This window comes from Mastigoproctus giganteus, chromosome 6 (genome assembly GCF_048544385.1).
Source record: "Mastigoproctus giganteus isolate SK-2022 chromosome 6, ASM4854438v1, whole genome shotgun sequence".
Taxonomy (NCBI): Eukaryota; Metazoa; Arthropoda; class Arachnida; order Uropygi; family Thelyphonidae; genus Mastigoproctus; species Mastigoproctus giganteus.
In genome coordinates, this window is record NC_143580.1 from 61845970 (window position 1) to 61861643 (window position 15674).

General features: G+C 33.6%; 1 protein-coding gene across 4 annotated transcripts in view; it reads right to left on the bottom strand.

Annotated features, from left to right (window-relative positions):
- The window catches only part of LOC150084345 (cell adhesion molecule Dscam1-like), a 229453-nt gene that overhangs the window by 123045 nt on the left and 90734 nt on the right, over positions 1-15674 (bottom strand). For all 4 annotated transcript variants that reach the window (XM_090375981.1, XM_090375980.1, XM_090375984.1 and 1 more), the window contains one exon: positions 5828-5947. In XM_090375981.1, coding sequence (XP_090232107.1) covers positions 5828-5947 — 120 coding nt within the window. The remainder of the gene's footprint in view (positions 1-5827; positions 5948-15674) is intronic.

The window sequence follows — 15674 nt, forward strand, 5'->3', positions numbered from 1 at the left end:
ATATGTGGCAACTATGTTATGGTGAAACAAAGGCAGGATATAACATCACTATATGAAAAATCTATGTGCCACATAATTTTGAATTAAATTAGGCAAAAAAGATTAAAATTGCACCCCCCCCCCGTAAAGGAGGTGGGTGCTATACATATGAAGAGGGCTCGCAATTGTGGAAATGCAGCAAAAAGAAAGCCATGACATTTACCATCCTTCCCATGGTATGGGAAGAACTTCAGGTTGATATTACTGACTACTACTTTTGTTCCACAAATGTAGTAGGTTATAATGTGAAAAACAAGCAAAGCATTGTGTATCCCAACAACTTTATTTCAGCAGTATGACCAGTGGAACTCCTAAACCTGAACTACCAGTACCACCTCCACCAGTTGTGCCTTCAGATCCCAAATATACCTTTTGTGGTCTATAGGAAGATATAAACTACTGTGACAAAGAAATTCACAATCCTAGACCACAGTTAGCATTAGCTTTAAAAGAGGAATATGATGCAGGAGAGCAAGCTTATATAGCATCAGCCAAAAAAAAACCCGTCACATTTCACCCATCCATTCACTCCAAATGCTTGTCTAGCCCAGCCTTGAACTTATTTAAGTTGTCGCCCTCCACAACAGACAGAAGTTTGTTCCCACAATCAACCAGTCACTGACTAAAGGCAAATTTCTGCACATCTATTCTACAATTGTCTTTACTTAATTTGAATTTATGTCCCTTCAGAATAGTAATCTGAGCAAGAGGTAGAACACCATCAGTATTCAGCTTGCTTAAATCACTCAAGGCCTTGTACACCTCAATCAGATCACCTCGCATTGTGATCTGATTGAGGTGGAATGACACCGTGCCTAGTCTCCAGACACTCCAATTTACTGAACTTAAGCCCTTCTTGGTAACAGCAACCCTTTGTTCCATTCACCAATCTTGCTGCCCTTCTCTGGACTCATTCCAGCAGCTTTAAATCCTTCCTACATGAAGCCTCCAGACCTGTATGTGGTACTTAAGGTGTGGCCTGACCATTGCCTTATACAAGAGGATAATCACCTCCTTATCCCTTCTAGCAAAATTCCTGTATATCAATGACAAGACACCATGAACTACTCTTGCAGTCTGTCTACACTGCTCAGAAAACTTCATATCTGACTGCACAATTACCCCCAGGTCTTTTTCATTCTCCACTACCCTGAGTGTAGTACCGCACAGTTGGTACATTACTCTGGGGTTACTGCTACCCATATGCAGTACTTTACATATGTAAATGTTAAACTTCAGTTGCCACCTCTCAGCACATCTGCTCAACTCTTCTAGATCTTGTTGCAGTAGTGTACTGTCATTACTGTCATTAACAACCCTGCCAACCTTCATATCATCTGCAGACTTAGATATTAACCCTGATATACCTTCATCAATATCTTTGATAAATATAGTTGGGCCCAACACCAAACCCTGGGGAACTCTACTAATAACATTAGTCCACAAAGAGCAGTTTCCACTGATTACCATTCTCTGCAGCATCCATAGCAGCAATTTGCCCTTAATGCCAAACTACTCCAATTTGCACAGTAGACATCCATATGCAAACAGCTTTCCTAAAATCAAAGTATATGATATCAAAATTATTTTCTGAATCCAGTTCCTTTGTGACCACATCATAGTATCCAATCAAATTGGTCAGACATGACTTCCCCTTAACAAATCCATGCTGTGCCTGAACTATAACTGCAGTCTTGCCTAGATGATCCAGCGGTGCTTCTTTAACCAGAGACTATTATTTTCCCTGGAAGAGAAGTTAAACTAACAGGTCTGTAATTACTCGTGTCATCCTTTGATCCCCGTTTTGTGAATTGAACACATATTTGCACATCTCCAGTCCACTGGAACCTCCAGAGTCCAAAGAAACTGTCATAATTATGGCTAAGGGTTTTCTTACTTCCTTTGCTGCCTCCTTTAACATAACTAGATAGATCCCATCCACCGCAGGTGCCTTTGTTATGTTCAACTTCAACAATTTCTCCTCCACTTTGCTCTCAGTTATTACAAAATCATTTAGCTCCATGCCCCTACAAACTTCCTCATATGTGAATGTAGATGCAAAATATTCATTCAGTTTGTCAGCTACCTCATTAGGACCATCAATGATCAAACCATCTTGCTACACAAATTAAAGTTGACAATCTTGTGAGAAATTTAAATCTCCCTAAAGGGTCTGCAGAGTAGGGTCAAGACTGAAATCCAAAAATCTGCTAGCCCCAGGAACAGTATTTTAATGATATAGAGCTCATGAAAAATAACTGGTTCCTGATTTTTCCAGAGAAGGCTCAATTATATATTACAACAACATTCCTGCAATTGTGAATTTTTTTTTTTTTTTGGAATTTTCTACCAATAAACAGTGAAGGTTATTTATTGCATCATCAAAGCAAAGCTTCAAAGGAGTTCTCCTTCATAATGGAAACAAGTATGCATCAATTTCTGTAGCCCACTTAAAATAAAACTACAAAAATGTTGAGCTTCTTTTGAAAAAAAATCTAGTACAACGATCATTGTTGTACTAGATTATTCGTGTGCTGCTTGGCCAACAACTTGGTTCAAAAAAACATGCCTTGCTTTCTGTGTGAGTAGGATAGTCAAGCAATAAGCAAGCACTGAGAAAGTAAACTTTGGCCACCAAAACAGTCCCTCATCTTTAACATCCTTCAGGTTTAAAAAACATTAAAGATGAGCCACTGGTATTGTTACCTCTGCATATAAAGCTAGGTTTAATTAAACAGTTCCCCCATGACCTGAATAAAGAACGAAATTGTTTCAAGTATGTTTGAACTAAAAATTCCTACTGCTTGCATGCAAAAAAGAAAAAAAAAAAAAAATCAATGCAGGAATTTTTGTCAGACCTCAAATCGGCAAGCTGCTGCTAGACTCTGTATTTGAAGAATCCACAAACCAAACTGAAAGATGTGCTTGGACTGACTTTAAAAATGTAGTTCACAATTTTTTGGCAAATAATAAATACCCATATTATGAGTCAATCATGAGTGACATGTGAGAAGTTTGGAAAAGTAGACTGTAATATGGGTGTTAAGATACACTTCTTGCACACTCATCTCAATACTTCCCAGAAAATTTAGGTAGTTTAAGTGAAGAACAAGGAAAAGATTCCATCAGGATATAAAAGAAATGTAAAAAAGGTACGAAGGGGAATGAAATGTCACTATGATGATCAACCACTGCTGGATTCAGAAAAGAGGTGTAGCCATCAAAACTAGCTGCATGAGGATATCAAAAAAGGGTTAAAATCCAAAAAAATACAAATTAAACCAGAAATATCTTCACCAATATTTTCATCTTTTTTTTATTTGTAAAAAATTCTGATGTGACAGAAAAAATTTCAAGTAACTTTATAAATTTCCATTAAAAATGTAGTTCAGATTACTTATCAGCAGAAAATTATCACAGAACTTTTCTAAAAATGCAGACTGGTGTAATGTTATGATAAAATAAATTTATGCAAGAATAATTCAAATTATAAAGCATAAAGTTTCAATTTGTTTTACCACTCCCTGGATACATGCCATATAATACTACTCTTATTACAAAGAAAATAGCAAAATCTTCAATTAATGCTTGAGATATACACCGATGAGCCAAAATATTATGACCAGCAAGTCGTTATGCAAATCGAAGCAACTGCAGGTGAACTACGGCATGTGCGCGGGTCGGGTCATGGTATAAAAGACACCTGATACTGAGCTCCATTAATCAGTGTTACTCTTGTTCTTCAGATGGGAAAGGCAGCGGACTTAAGCAAGTTTGACAAAGGCCAAATTGTAATGGCCAGTCAACTGGGTCAGAGCATACCCGAAACGGCACAGCTGGTGGGATGCTCATGGTCAGTCGTGGTTAGTACCTACCGAAAGTGGTCTGAGGAAGGGAAACCCACGAACCGCCAGGAACGTGTTGGACTACCACAACTCATCGATGCTCGAGGTGAGTGAAGGCTCTCTCCCAGATGGTACATGGCAACAGAAGGGCAACTCGCCAGTAACTGGAATGCTGGTGACAGGAGTAATGTGTCACAACACACAATACATCGAACCCTGCTGAAAATGGGGCTGCATAGCCGCAGGCCACTCCAAGTGCCCATGATAACCACGGTTCACCGGCGACAGCACCTACAATGGGCATGCGAGCATCAAAACTGGACCTCGGGTGATTGGAAGAAGGTCGTCTGGTCCAATGAATCACATTTCCTGTTGCACCATGTGGACGGCCGGGTATGTGGGCATCATTTACCTGGAGAAGGTAAATGATGGATGCACCATGGGATTTTTTTTTTCTTTTTTAATTGCATAATCTATGTGATGTCTTTCCCCTACCACCTTTCAGAAGCTCATAACACTGCTGCATGCAAATGTTTCAGAATGAATTTTTTTTTTCTTGGTCATTAATATTATGATCGCTTTAAAAAATAAACTGTCACAGTCATTATTACAATTACTAAATATTAGTAACTTTAATAAGATTATCTATTATTTTCCCCACTTTTTAATCACTCTCCTGAAACAATAACTTTCAAATACAATGAGCATAACACAGCTCACAAAGACCACAAGGAAAATTATATCTAACTAGTAGCTATGTGCAGTGTTTCATATCACAGAAAATCTGAAATCCCATTGTTTTACATTTTCTTCATTGCTATAAGCAGTCTCTATTGCCGTGGAAAGTGGCATATAGCACTACTGCAAATGATCCACTGCATCATGGGAAGCATAGCTAAGCCCATTCATAAAAAGTTATACAAGTGAAGATATGAATTTTTGGGTGTACAACTTCCCAAAGAATTTTTTGCCCACAGCTCCTTCCACAGTTCCTGAACTTAAACAGTTTACTGCTATTCTCCCATTCTTTACAGTTTTCTTGAAAGCTACTGAAGAGTAGCACAGCAGGAATAGAAAAACATTTTAATGCAAAATTTTCTTTTTTGCCTTGAGGTAGTTTCACCTACAAGCTAATACTGACAAGTTAAAAAATGACCACTCTACAACATCATTAACTTTTGCCTCTTTCAAACAGTGGTCATAATACAGCTACCATTCTTATACTTTAGTATAAGCAGTTGTTAAAATGATGGACCTATTAATTTTTCAATTCAGATTTCTCACCTCACTTTGTAAAGATGGCCAAAAGCAAATTTACACACATTTATCCTGCTACCATCCTTCAATTTAAATTTAAGCCCCATCATGTGCATTGTCTGAGCAAGAGGAAGAATACCATCATCATTGAACTTACTCTATCCATTCAAAGTCCTAAGCATCTCATTCAGATCTCCTCACAGGTGTTTTGTTTCCAGATGCTGCAATTTGCAGAAGTAAAGCCAAAGGAAGATTGGAGAAGACAAGTTGGGGAGAAGGAGCAGTAGCACATTTTACATAAAGTGAACCAGTGCAGTGCACCAGAACTCCTAAGTAGGGGAGGGCACAAATGCCCCTTGATACTCTTATATCAATCAGATAAAATTAATTATCAGGGCCCCAAAATCAAATATTTCTTTGCACTGGGGCCCACAGGTGTTTGCCATGCCATGCATTGGGGAGTGGAGGGGAGGTTGAGATTAAAGTTTTATGTTTATCAAAAGTGGATTTGGGTTAAAAGAGGTAGAGAAACACTGTTCTAAACTAATATTATAATTACCTTCTTTACTAGATAAACTATATGTAAAGATTTCATTTTTATAAGTCATTTATACTGACTGTATATTCTGTAAATATCACTTATTATTCTTTATATTATAATATTTATATAATAAAATTAACACTACCTTTTTGTCTACTCCATGTAATCTGAGGAGTAGGATGACCGGTAGCATGACAATCCATTGAAACTCTGGATCCCTTAGCTGCTGTAGTGTCAATCGGTTCTTTGGACCAATGTGGAGGCACTACAGAATAACAAATAACAATATAAATATTCTCAAATAAAATCTACATTAAACAAGAAAGTTATTTTATTACATGCTAATGATATAACATGTAATTATATATAAAATATAATTACATGTTATATCAAATAAACAATAAAACCAAATTAAAGCTAACAAAACAATAAAACCTAATAAAAAACAGTTTGGTTTTTGCTATTGTGAACATAGAAATTCTGTACCATATTCAGCATTCTTCCTATATAGCTTTAATTGCATAAATATACAGCCTTAATAAATATACCTTTGCACATTCTAATGAAAATTTGAAATAACATTATTACTATTTTTAATTGTAAATAAAAAACAAATGGATTTTTAGGAAAAATGCTGTATACATACTGTTGGAACATGAACTATATTATTAAATCATTAAGATTTTAAAATATACAAAAATATACCAAAACAAACATACACCAACACAAAAATATACTAAATATATCATATATAATTACATAATGAATATTTATGGCATTTTTCAGGGAGCGACATATGCAGATTTCCCTCCCTGAAAAATGCAGATGTCGCTCTCTGCTAATAACTCATATTTATATAACCCTGGAGTGAGCATGATGGTATACAACAGCTATCAAAAACAGAAAAACATGATTTTTTTTTTTTTCATGAATTTTCAAAATAAATTGTGAATTTTAGCAATCTTCTAGTACAGTAATTATTTCCCTCATCTGTATCACCAATTATTTTTTAATTGGAGAAGTATAACCATAAAATTCTCTAAGTCTCTGCTTTGGAATAGAAGGTTACCATTCTACCACAATGTTGATTTTCCACAGAGCATTTGGGTTTTTTACCCATTTAACCATGAAATTTGACCTTTTTAAAGCAATTGGGGATTTTTTTTTTGATAACAAGGTTGTTGTTTCTAATGAAATATTTTGACCTTATTATCAAATACAGAATCAGAATTAAGGATAAAAAGTTTTAAAGTTCCACACTTTGATCAGGATTTTTTTTTTTTTTTTTTTGATGCGCTCACTCAAAGGTTAATTGAATCTTGAAGGCATACTACTATTCATAAAAAAATAAACAAAATGAAATAAATTTCATTAAGCTAAAGCTTTTTCAGACTTAACTTAATTTAGGAGTAATATTATTATGACTGCACATAAATAGGCAAGTTTCCTTATTTGGAAACTTTATGCAAATAAGAAAATTAAATAATTTGAAAATAAGAAAACAGGGTTGTTTCCTCATTTGCATATTAATATTAGTATTCAAATGACTAAATGATGTAAGGAAGTGGACTTTTTCTACATCATCTTTGCTTGGCACCATACAGTGGGCTCATTATATAAAAGAGCAATAAAACAGTAAAAACCTTTAAGAATCTTTCCAAGAAAAATAGATTAAGAAAACAGAAATAAGGTATAATATGATATTACAGGTAAAATTTATAAAGAAGACAGTTTTTCTTTTTAACTCCTTGAGTAGCACTACGGATGAAAATCTGATTATATTGATTACATTGAAGGTAAATAATATTCACAAGACATACATGTTTAGAAATTTCTTTTAAAAATAATAAGTCACCTCTAATAGAGGTGAGTTATGACTTTTAAGAGAAGTTTTAAATATTTCTTATTAGTATCTGCATAACTGGAAGCCTTTAGAGCTATAACTCTTGGTATTAACATTTAATTTAATCATTCCAAAAACTAGTTGGCAGCTTACTTCTCCACTATGCCAAATGACATACCTCCAATTACATTCACTCTGCAGGTCATAAATTGGGATCTTTGGCCCTTTGAAATTAAACAAAATATACAATTATATAAAGAAATCAAAAAGAGGCCCTTTTTTTATCTAAAATAACAAAAGCTGTTGAGCCAACACTTAATGGAATACTTACTAACCAAGAAATTATTCAGTTAAATATGGAGTTGAAGAAAGAAATCATGAAATACAAATTGTATATGTTAATTTATCATTAACAACTAGATATAATAAATTCTGACTGAACAGGTCATCCCCAAATGTCTGACTGTCTTTATGTTATGCCTTAAGTCACTCACATGTGTTCTGTTTACGATAAATACACGTCATTTTCCCAAGAAAAATTGGTGGCTGCCATGATCCTGTTTTTATTATTTAAAGCAAATTAAAATGATTGAGTGGCATGGGACTGATTATTAATAGCCACTGCTCTTCACTGATTAATGTTATAAGTGAAGTACCTCAGTGTTTGGATGTTGTGCCCTTAACGATTTCAGTAATACTTAGAAATACTTAGTTCTAAATGGAAAATATTCAAGAAAGTAATCAAAGAAGCTACCAACGAAGAAACTGTTCAAGGCTTAGACCTAAATGGATGTCATATGAACTAATGAGACACATGGCAGAGAAGAAAAGTGCATGGGATGCATATAAATTATCAGCTAATACAGAAGCCATATTGTATTATACCATAATACAATATGGTAGATATAAATTAGTCTGAAATCATGAGACACAAAGGAGGTTAGGCAAGCAAAGGCAGATTATGAGAAGTCTCTGGAAAAGAATGCAAAGAAAACAGCAGACTTCTATGCTTATATTAACAGTAGAAGGAAAGGAATGAATCACATTGGGTCACTTGAGGGGTTAACTGTTGATAACCCCGCTCAAGTTGCAGACAAATTGAATAGGTATTTTGCATCTACATTCATGCATGAGGAATTCTTTAGGGAAGGCCAAAAGTTTATCAAAACTCTAATGAGGAGCTAAATAACTTTGTGATAACTGAAAGGAAAGTGGAAGAAAATTGTTGAAAATGGACATAAGACAGGCACCTGATGTGGATGGATCTATAAATTATATTAATGCGAGCAGCAAAGGAGGTATGCACACCCTTAGCCATAACTAAGAGAGCATCCTTGAATTCAGGAAAGGTCCCTATGGACTGGAGATGTGCAAATGTATCCCTAATTCATAGAGGGGGGGGGGATCAAAAGGTGACATGAGTAATTACAAACCTGTTAGCGTAACATCTGTTCCAGAGAAAATAATAGAATCACTGGTTAAAGAAGTAATGCAGCAAAAAAATATTATACTGCAGTAACAGCATGGATTTTTTAAGGGGCAATCTTGTCTAACCAATCTGATAGGTTACTATGATGCAATGACCAAGGAACTGGATGTAAAAAATTATTTTGATATCATATACTTGAATTTCAGGATGGCTTTTGATACTGTTGCACATAAAAACTGCTGTATAAACGGAGCAATATGGCATTAACGGCAAATTACTGCTATGGTTAAAGGGATGGTCAAGTGGAAGAAGACAGAGTGTGGATATCAATGGGCACTGCTCTTCGTGGCCTAATTTTATTAGTGGAGTTCCCTAGAGTTCGGTGTTAGGCCCACTGTTGTTTTCAATATTTATAAATGAAGGTATATCGGGCGTAATGTCTATTGCAGATGATACAAAGGTTGGTAGGGTGGTTAACGACAGTAATCGTGGTGAGCTACTGCAACGAGATCTAGGAAAATTGGGTCGATGGGCTGAGAAATGGCAGTTGGAGTTTAACACTGCCAAATGCAAGTTACAAATGCATTGACAAATGCAAGGTAGCAATAACTCCAGAGTAACTTATCAACTGTGTGGTACTACTCAGGGTAGTGGAGAATGAAAACGACCTGTGGGGTAATTGTGCATTCAGATATGAAATTCTCTGAGCAGTGCACATATGATGCTAGGGCAGCTCATGGGGTTACATGAATGATATATAGAAACTTTGCTAGCAAGGATAAGGAAGTGATTATCCCTTTGTATAAGGACATGGTTAGGCCACATCTTGAGTACTGTGTACAGGTCTGGAGGCCTCACTTTAGGGAGGATGTAGATCTGCTGGAACGAGTACAGAGAAGGGCAACCAGACTGGTGAAGGGAACAAAAGAGTGCTTTTACCTAGAAAGGCTTTGGTTCTGCAAATTTCAGTCTCAAGAATAGGCACCTGCAGGGAGATCTGATTGGGGTGTTTAAAGCCTTGAACGAATTGAGTAAACTATGTTAATGGCATTCTTCCACTTGCTGAGAATACACACGAGGGGCTTAAATTCAAGTTGAGGAAGGATGGTTGCAGGATAGACGTGCAGAAGTTTGCCTTCAGGCAGGGGGGTTGACTGTTGGAACAGGCTTCCATCTCTTGTTTTGGAAGTGGACTAGTTGAATAAATTCAAGGAAGAACTAGACAAATTGTTGGAGGGTACAGATGGATGAGCTGTGTAAGTTTTTTTTTGCTAATGCTATATAAGCTTGCTTACTCATTCTTCAGTGACACACACATGGGAGCATAAACTTAAATTTGAAATGGATGGCTGTGGGAGAGATGTGAGAAAATTTGCTTCAAGCCAGAGAGTATATGATTGTTTGAACAAACTTCTTTTTTCCTTTTTTTTTTGATGTCATATAAGCTTGCTTCCTTACATCATTCTGCCACTACTAATAATAACCATTGCATGTTGGAAGAATTAAGTCAATACTAAAAACAAATTTAAAGATAACAAATCAAACATAATATTCCCAGTACTGTCTAATAAATAAGTAATTAAACAATATTAATAATTTTACTGTTTATTTAAACTTAAATGTGGCAGATTTTTCCCTTGCAACATCAGTAAATAAAACAATTATGGTTTTTTCCATAATCTTATAAAAAATACAAAAAATGGAGAGCCATGCATCAGTTTACATATATCCTATAGATTGAAGATTAGTTGTAGATTGAAGAAAATATATTTTCTTCAATCATCATAAATAAAACACCTTTATGGCATTTTTTAAAAATTATAAAAATCAGTATAATAAAATGGAGAGCCATGCATCAGCTGACATACCTTGATGCTAAGAATGGAAAGTTGCGTTTCTTATTGATTGTTAAATATGTGAGAATTAAAGAAAAAATATATTGTTAATTACAAATGAATAATTTATATTTTATACACAACACATCAAAATTCACAAAAAATTTAAAAATGTATACAAAGACATCTTTCTACTTCTTTTATTAAGGTAACCACAGGCTTATAATTCAAAATTTACCGTATAAAATTTTAGTTAATATTTCTTATTCAGATAATCAATAAAATGGAGAGCCATGTATCAGTCAGTATGTGAAATTCCACACATCTAAGATAAGACTTTTTGAAACTTGAATAACATCTGTACACAAAATATGTGTGCTGGGTTGCTAGTTAAAAAAAAATACAATGGCATTATGCAATTGTATTTGGTTTTAGTGGTAGACAACTGCAAAATCACAACCTTACATACATTAATAAAAAACATATCTGGTAGCTCACTATGTAAACTACTCCTGGCAACTTGGCTATTCTGAAATATAAAATTGAGATGGTCTTATTAATTGTGAGCAAGTTAAATAATATAACCATAAACAACTTTTTTCATCCAACTCTTTCTTCAAAAAATATATTTATTGTGTTATTTATTTAAAAACAATGGCAGGTGATATTGTTTTTAAAAAATAATTTTAATGGTACACTATTAAACTGATAACAGCTGATAAATAAAATAAAAACTTATGCAACTAATAAATTGACATCCTGCCATAATTAGAGTAAGTGTTCGTGCTTCTAAAATTTCTAGCATTACACCAATTAGTGAGTGCATTAATTGGAGATAGTAGAAAATCAGTAACTAACTCTCAGTAACTCTCTTTTTAAAATGGTAGTTTTTTAGTAATTTAATCAGTAACTCTCTTTTTAAGATGTAATTTTTAGTATTAAAATAAATATTTGATATTATTAAACAACTCAGTTTAGCATATTCTGCTGTGACAGGTGTTGTTGTTTAACCTATATGTTTAACTTCTATGTTAAATCAAAAGTTATATTAATATTTTTCCCTGTCTTTCTCTAATAATTGGCAGAAATATTTAAACACTTAACACCAAATATGAAATTAAGACTCCTTAAAAATCAAGAGGAAATTAATAATCTTCATGATCTTCCTAATAAATAAAATTTTCTAGTTAAATGGAAATAAATCTGTCCATCAAACTGAAAGTTTTGCATAATTATAATAGAGCCTCACTATCTACAGCTTTGCATTTGCACTTTAATGCCCACAGAAATAATTCTGAAACCATACTTTATCCTTCACAGATCAGCATTCACAAAAATTTGCAGATCATATGCTAAACATATAACCCTTCTTTTTGCATAGGCTCTTTTGAAAATAAAACATATGTTAATAGTGTAAGAATGTAAGGCTCATGTAAACTGATACAAAAGAATACATATATGCCATTTACTGTGTGAATAATTAGTTTTTCTGTGTAAATTACATTGTTTTAATATATTATTTATTTTACTACATACATCATTCTAGGGAAAAGAACTTTCTAATAAATGGCTGCATAATAAAATAAAACAATATTTAATATTTCCAATCAGTGTAAACATATTAAAGAATAATATAAAATATACTATAGTAAAATTCAGTTACAATAAATAAATTTAATGAAAATCTCGCTATAAAAAAATATTTCCAATAATTAATATGTTTTGTTCAAACAAGAATTCAGTACAGCAAAATTCACGTATATTTAAAATGTACTCATTTATAAAATAAAAAAAACCACATTTTAATTAAAATCATAAATAGCACGTGAATGGAAATAAAAACCAGCTGGTTTTATCAGTCATACATGAAATATTACTTGAAATACTGTATCAAGTGAATCCCATTTTAAATATGGTGTTAAGGAAGAAAATATAGAAAAACAGACAGTATTCACTATTTTAAAAAAATGGTAGTTTTGAAAGATATGACAAAAGAATTTGGTACCACATCTCTATATTTATTTTGTGAACAATCAATGCTCAAATAAATCCAACACTTTATTTTAATATTTTATTATTTCTTTTTGTAGTACACAATGATACACTATAAATTTTGTAATTATTAAAAAATTAATTACTAATTCATCAAAAAAAAATGTGATGACATCTGTATACACACTACTTGGACAGAATTGAAGCCAGTGTGTATGTAGGGGAGTCTGCTGAAGCCAAGTATGTTGAGAAGGTCAATATGGCTTGTGTGCATCATATCTAAAAATTTGATCAATTCATACAACAGTTCACAGAAAAAAAACTTACATGTGAGAAGAAACAGATCTCTCAAAAACTTGATTCGCATGGAGGGGCAGGTTGTCCCGAAGGTGCAAGGGGTGCACAGCACCCGGGCACCAAAGTTCAAGGGGTGCCTGAAAACCTGAAACTTGCGTACACATATGAAGAAAATTTTAAAGGGGTGTGCCAAATTGCAATTGGCACCCAGGGACCACATATCCTAGGAATGTCCCTGTTCATGTGGTCTCATTTTTAATCTCAGTGATATCTAATTCCATCTACAATCAGCTAAACCTCACTTTTTCTACCAGAATCTCAATTACTCATTGCCTCAACCATCACTCATCTCATTTATCTCTTTACCCCAATCCATCAAATTCATTTGTTGTTTCTATCATTCTCCCAACATCACAAATCACTCAAACTTTTGAATTTCTTTCTTCAAATTTCTATTTTCTCCAATATAACTTTCTTAACAGTGAAGTAATTTTCCTCAATGATTTTAAATGTTCAAAACCCCAGAAATCTTAAATTTTCTAGTTGTATGGAGTCAGCTAGTAAAGATATCAAAACTTCTTGTATTACTAATGACCTTACCGAATTCATTCATTTATCTACTAGAACATCAGGCAATCCTCACCACACATCTAATATTCTTGATATTTCCCTCACCAACAAACCTTCAGGTTGTAGCACAGTTAATGTTGGTTGTCTTCCAGGTACCTCAAATCACAACCTAGTCATAGTCTCTTCTCCAATGGAACTTGTGTACTATGACCAAATTAAACTTTGTGCAGACTAACATAAACAATTTGACATTACAAGAATACGAAATGGGATGATCTGTATCGTTTCTATTCTTCTTTTCCTTGGTGGACTACTGTTTTAAATCTTCTGATTCTACTAGATACATAAATTGTGCCACCGAAATTAATCATTTAGGAACAAAATCCTTTATTCCACATTCCACACTAAAATATCATCCTTTATTAGATTATGGTTTTTCCAAAAAAAAATGCTCAGGGCTAGTCAGGATAAGAATATGACATATTGTAATTGGTTTTTATTCAATATTCAGCTTCACTTTCTGCCTACATCAAAGTTTGCAAACGGTTTAAGCAAGTTATTAGTAAACCCAAACTTGATTCTGAATAAGCTAAGAGTAGGAAACTTGCTTCTTTTCCAAATTGTGGACTCTTGCAAAAGCCAATAGCAACAAATGTGTCCACCCATACTTTCACTTCTGTTTCATCCTGATGGTTCTATTGTGCAACTTCATCTAAAGACAAAGCTGACTTACTTATTAGCCTCTGATGCTCTTGGTAAATTCTCCTAATATCTCTCTTATTTCTCTTGACAGAAAGGCATTAGAAGAACAATCATGATACTAAGAAGTCTCAAGGTCCTGATTACATTTCTCCACTTGTTCTCAAATTAGGCAGCTAATACTGTGTTGTGTCCCAAGTCCTCTGCACAGCCCTCAGTACATGGTCATCCCAGAGTATAAACAGAAAATTTATTTATTTTTTTTTTATTTACATTAATTAAAGGGTCACAGAAAGCAATCTATTTAGCAGTGAAATTAGAAGCATTAAATTAATTCAATGCAGATGAACATAAAATGAACATTGTAAAAAGCCAATACCAATTAATACTGTTAATTGCTTAATACTGCTAATTGCTATTGGCTTTTTGCAATGTTCATTATTAATGGTCATTATTAAGTGACAGCACTTAATAACAACCATTTCTTCAAACACAGGTCAAATTAAACAATGTTTCATTAGTGTGTCACCCATCAAGTGCTGTCAAAAATATCAAAGGAAGAGAAGACTTTCCATATGATTAAGTTTCCATATTATTCATAACATGAATAATATGGAAACTTAATCATACAGATTGTGGATAAAAGCCAGTATGACAATGACTTTTCTGGATAACATAACTGGGCATTACTACCTCCACACACACACACACACAGTAGAAGCCAACTAAAAATATGCAGAAAAGAATATGCAGCCAAAGAAATCAACATTATTTAAATTATGAACTAACAGAACTAAACAGAAAAATATCCTCTATTTGTACTATTTAAACTAAAAATATTTTCAATTTAAGTCATATTATCTAAGAATACATCCCTATCATAAATCTTCTTTTGTATTAATACAGTACAAAATATATTTCATACAAAAATATCTAAGCCAATAACTTAACCTTCACATCTGTAGATTTACCATTCACATATAAAATATCTTCAAGATTGCACTCTCCATGTTTGGCAAGGTCATACTATATTATGTAATGATTTTTCACTGTCCTACGTCATAAATCTTTGGATGCATTTGGTGCATTTACAGTGGAAGTCATTAAATAAATTACAAATCTGAACTATTGAAAAAAAATAATAACAATAATAAGCATTTTATACAACGTGTATGATCAATCAATAAGTGGTAATTAAAATGCTGTTCGGAATATGAAGACAAACTATCCTTATGAAGAAAAGAGAAGATTTTCCTATTTTTCATAAATATACAACAACAAAATGAAAATAGTGCATGAGTGGTTCTATCATTTTATTCTAAAATAT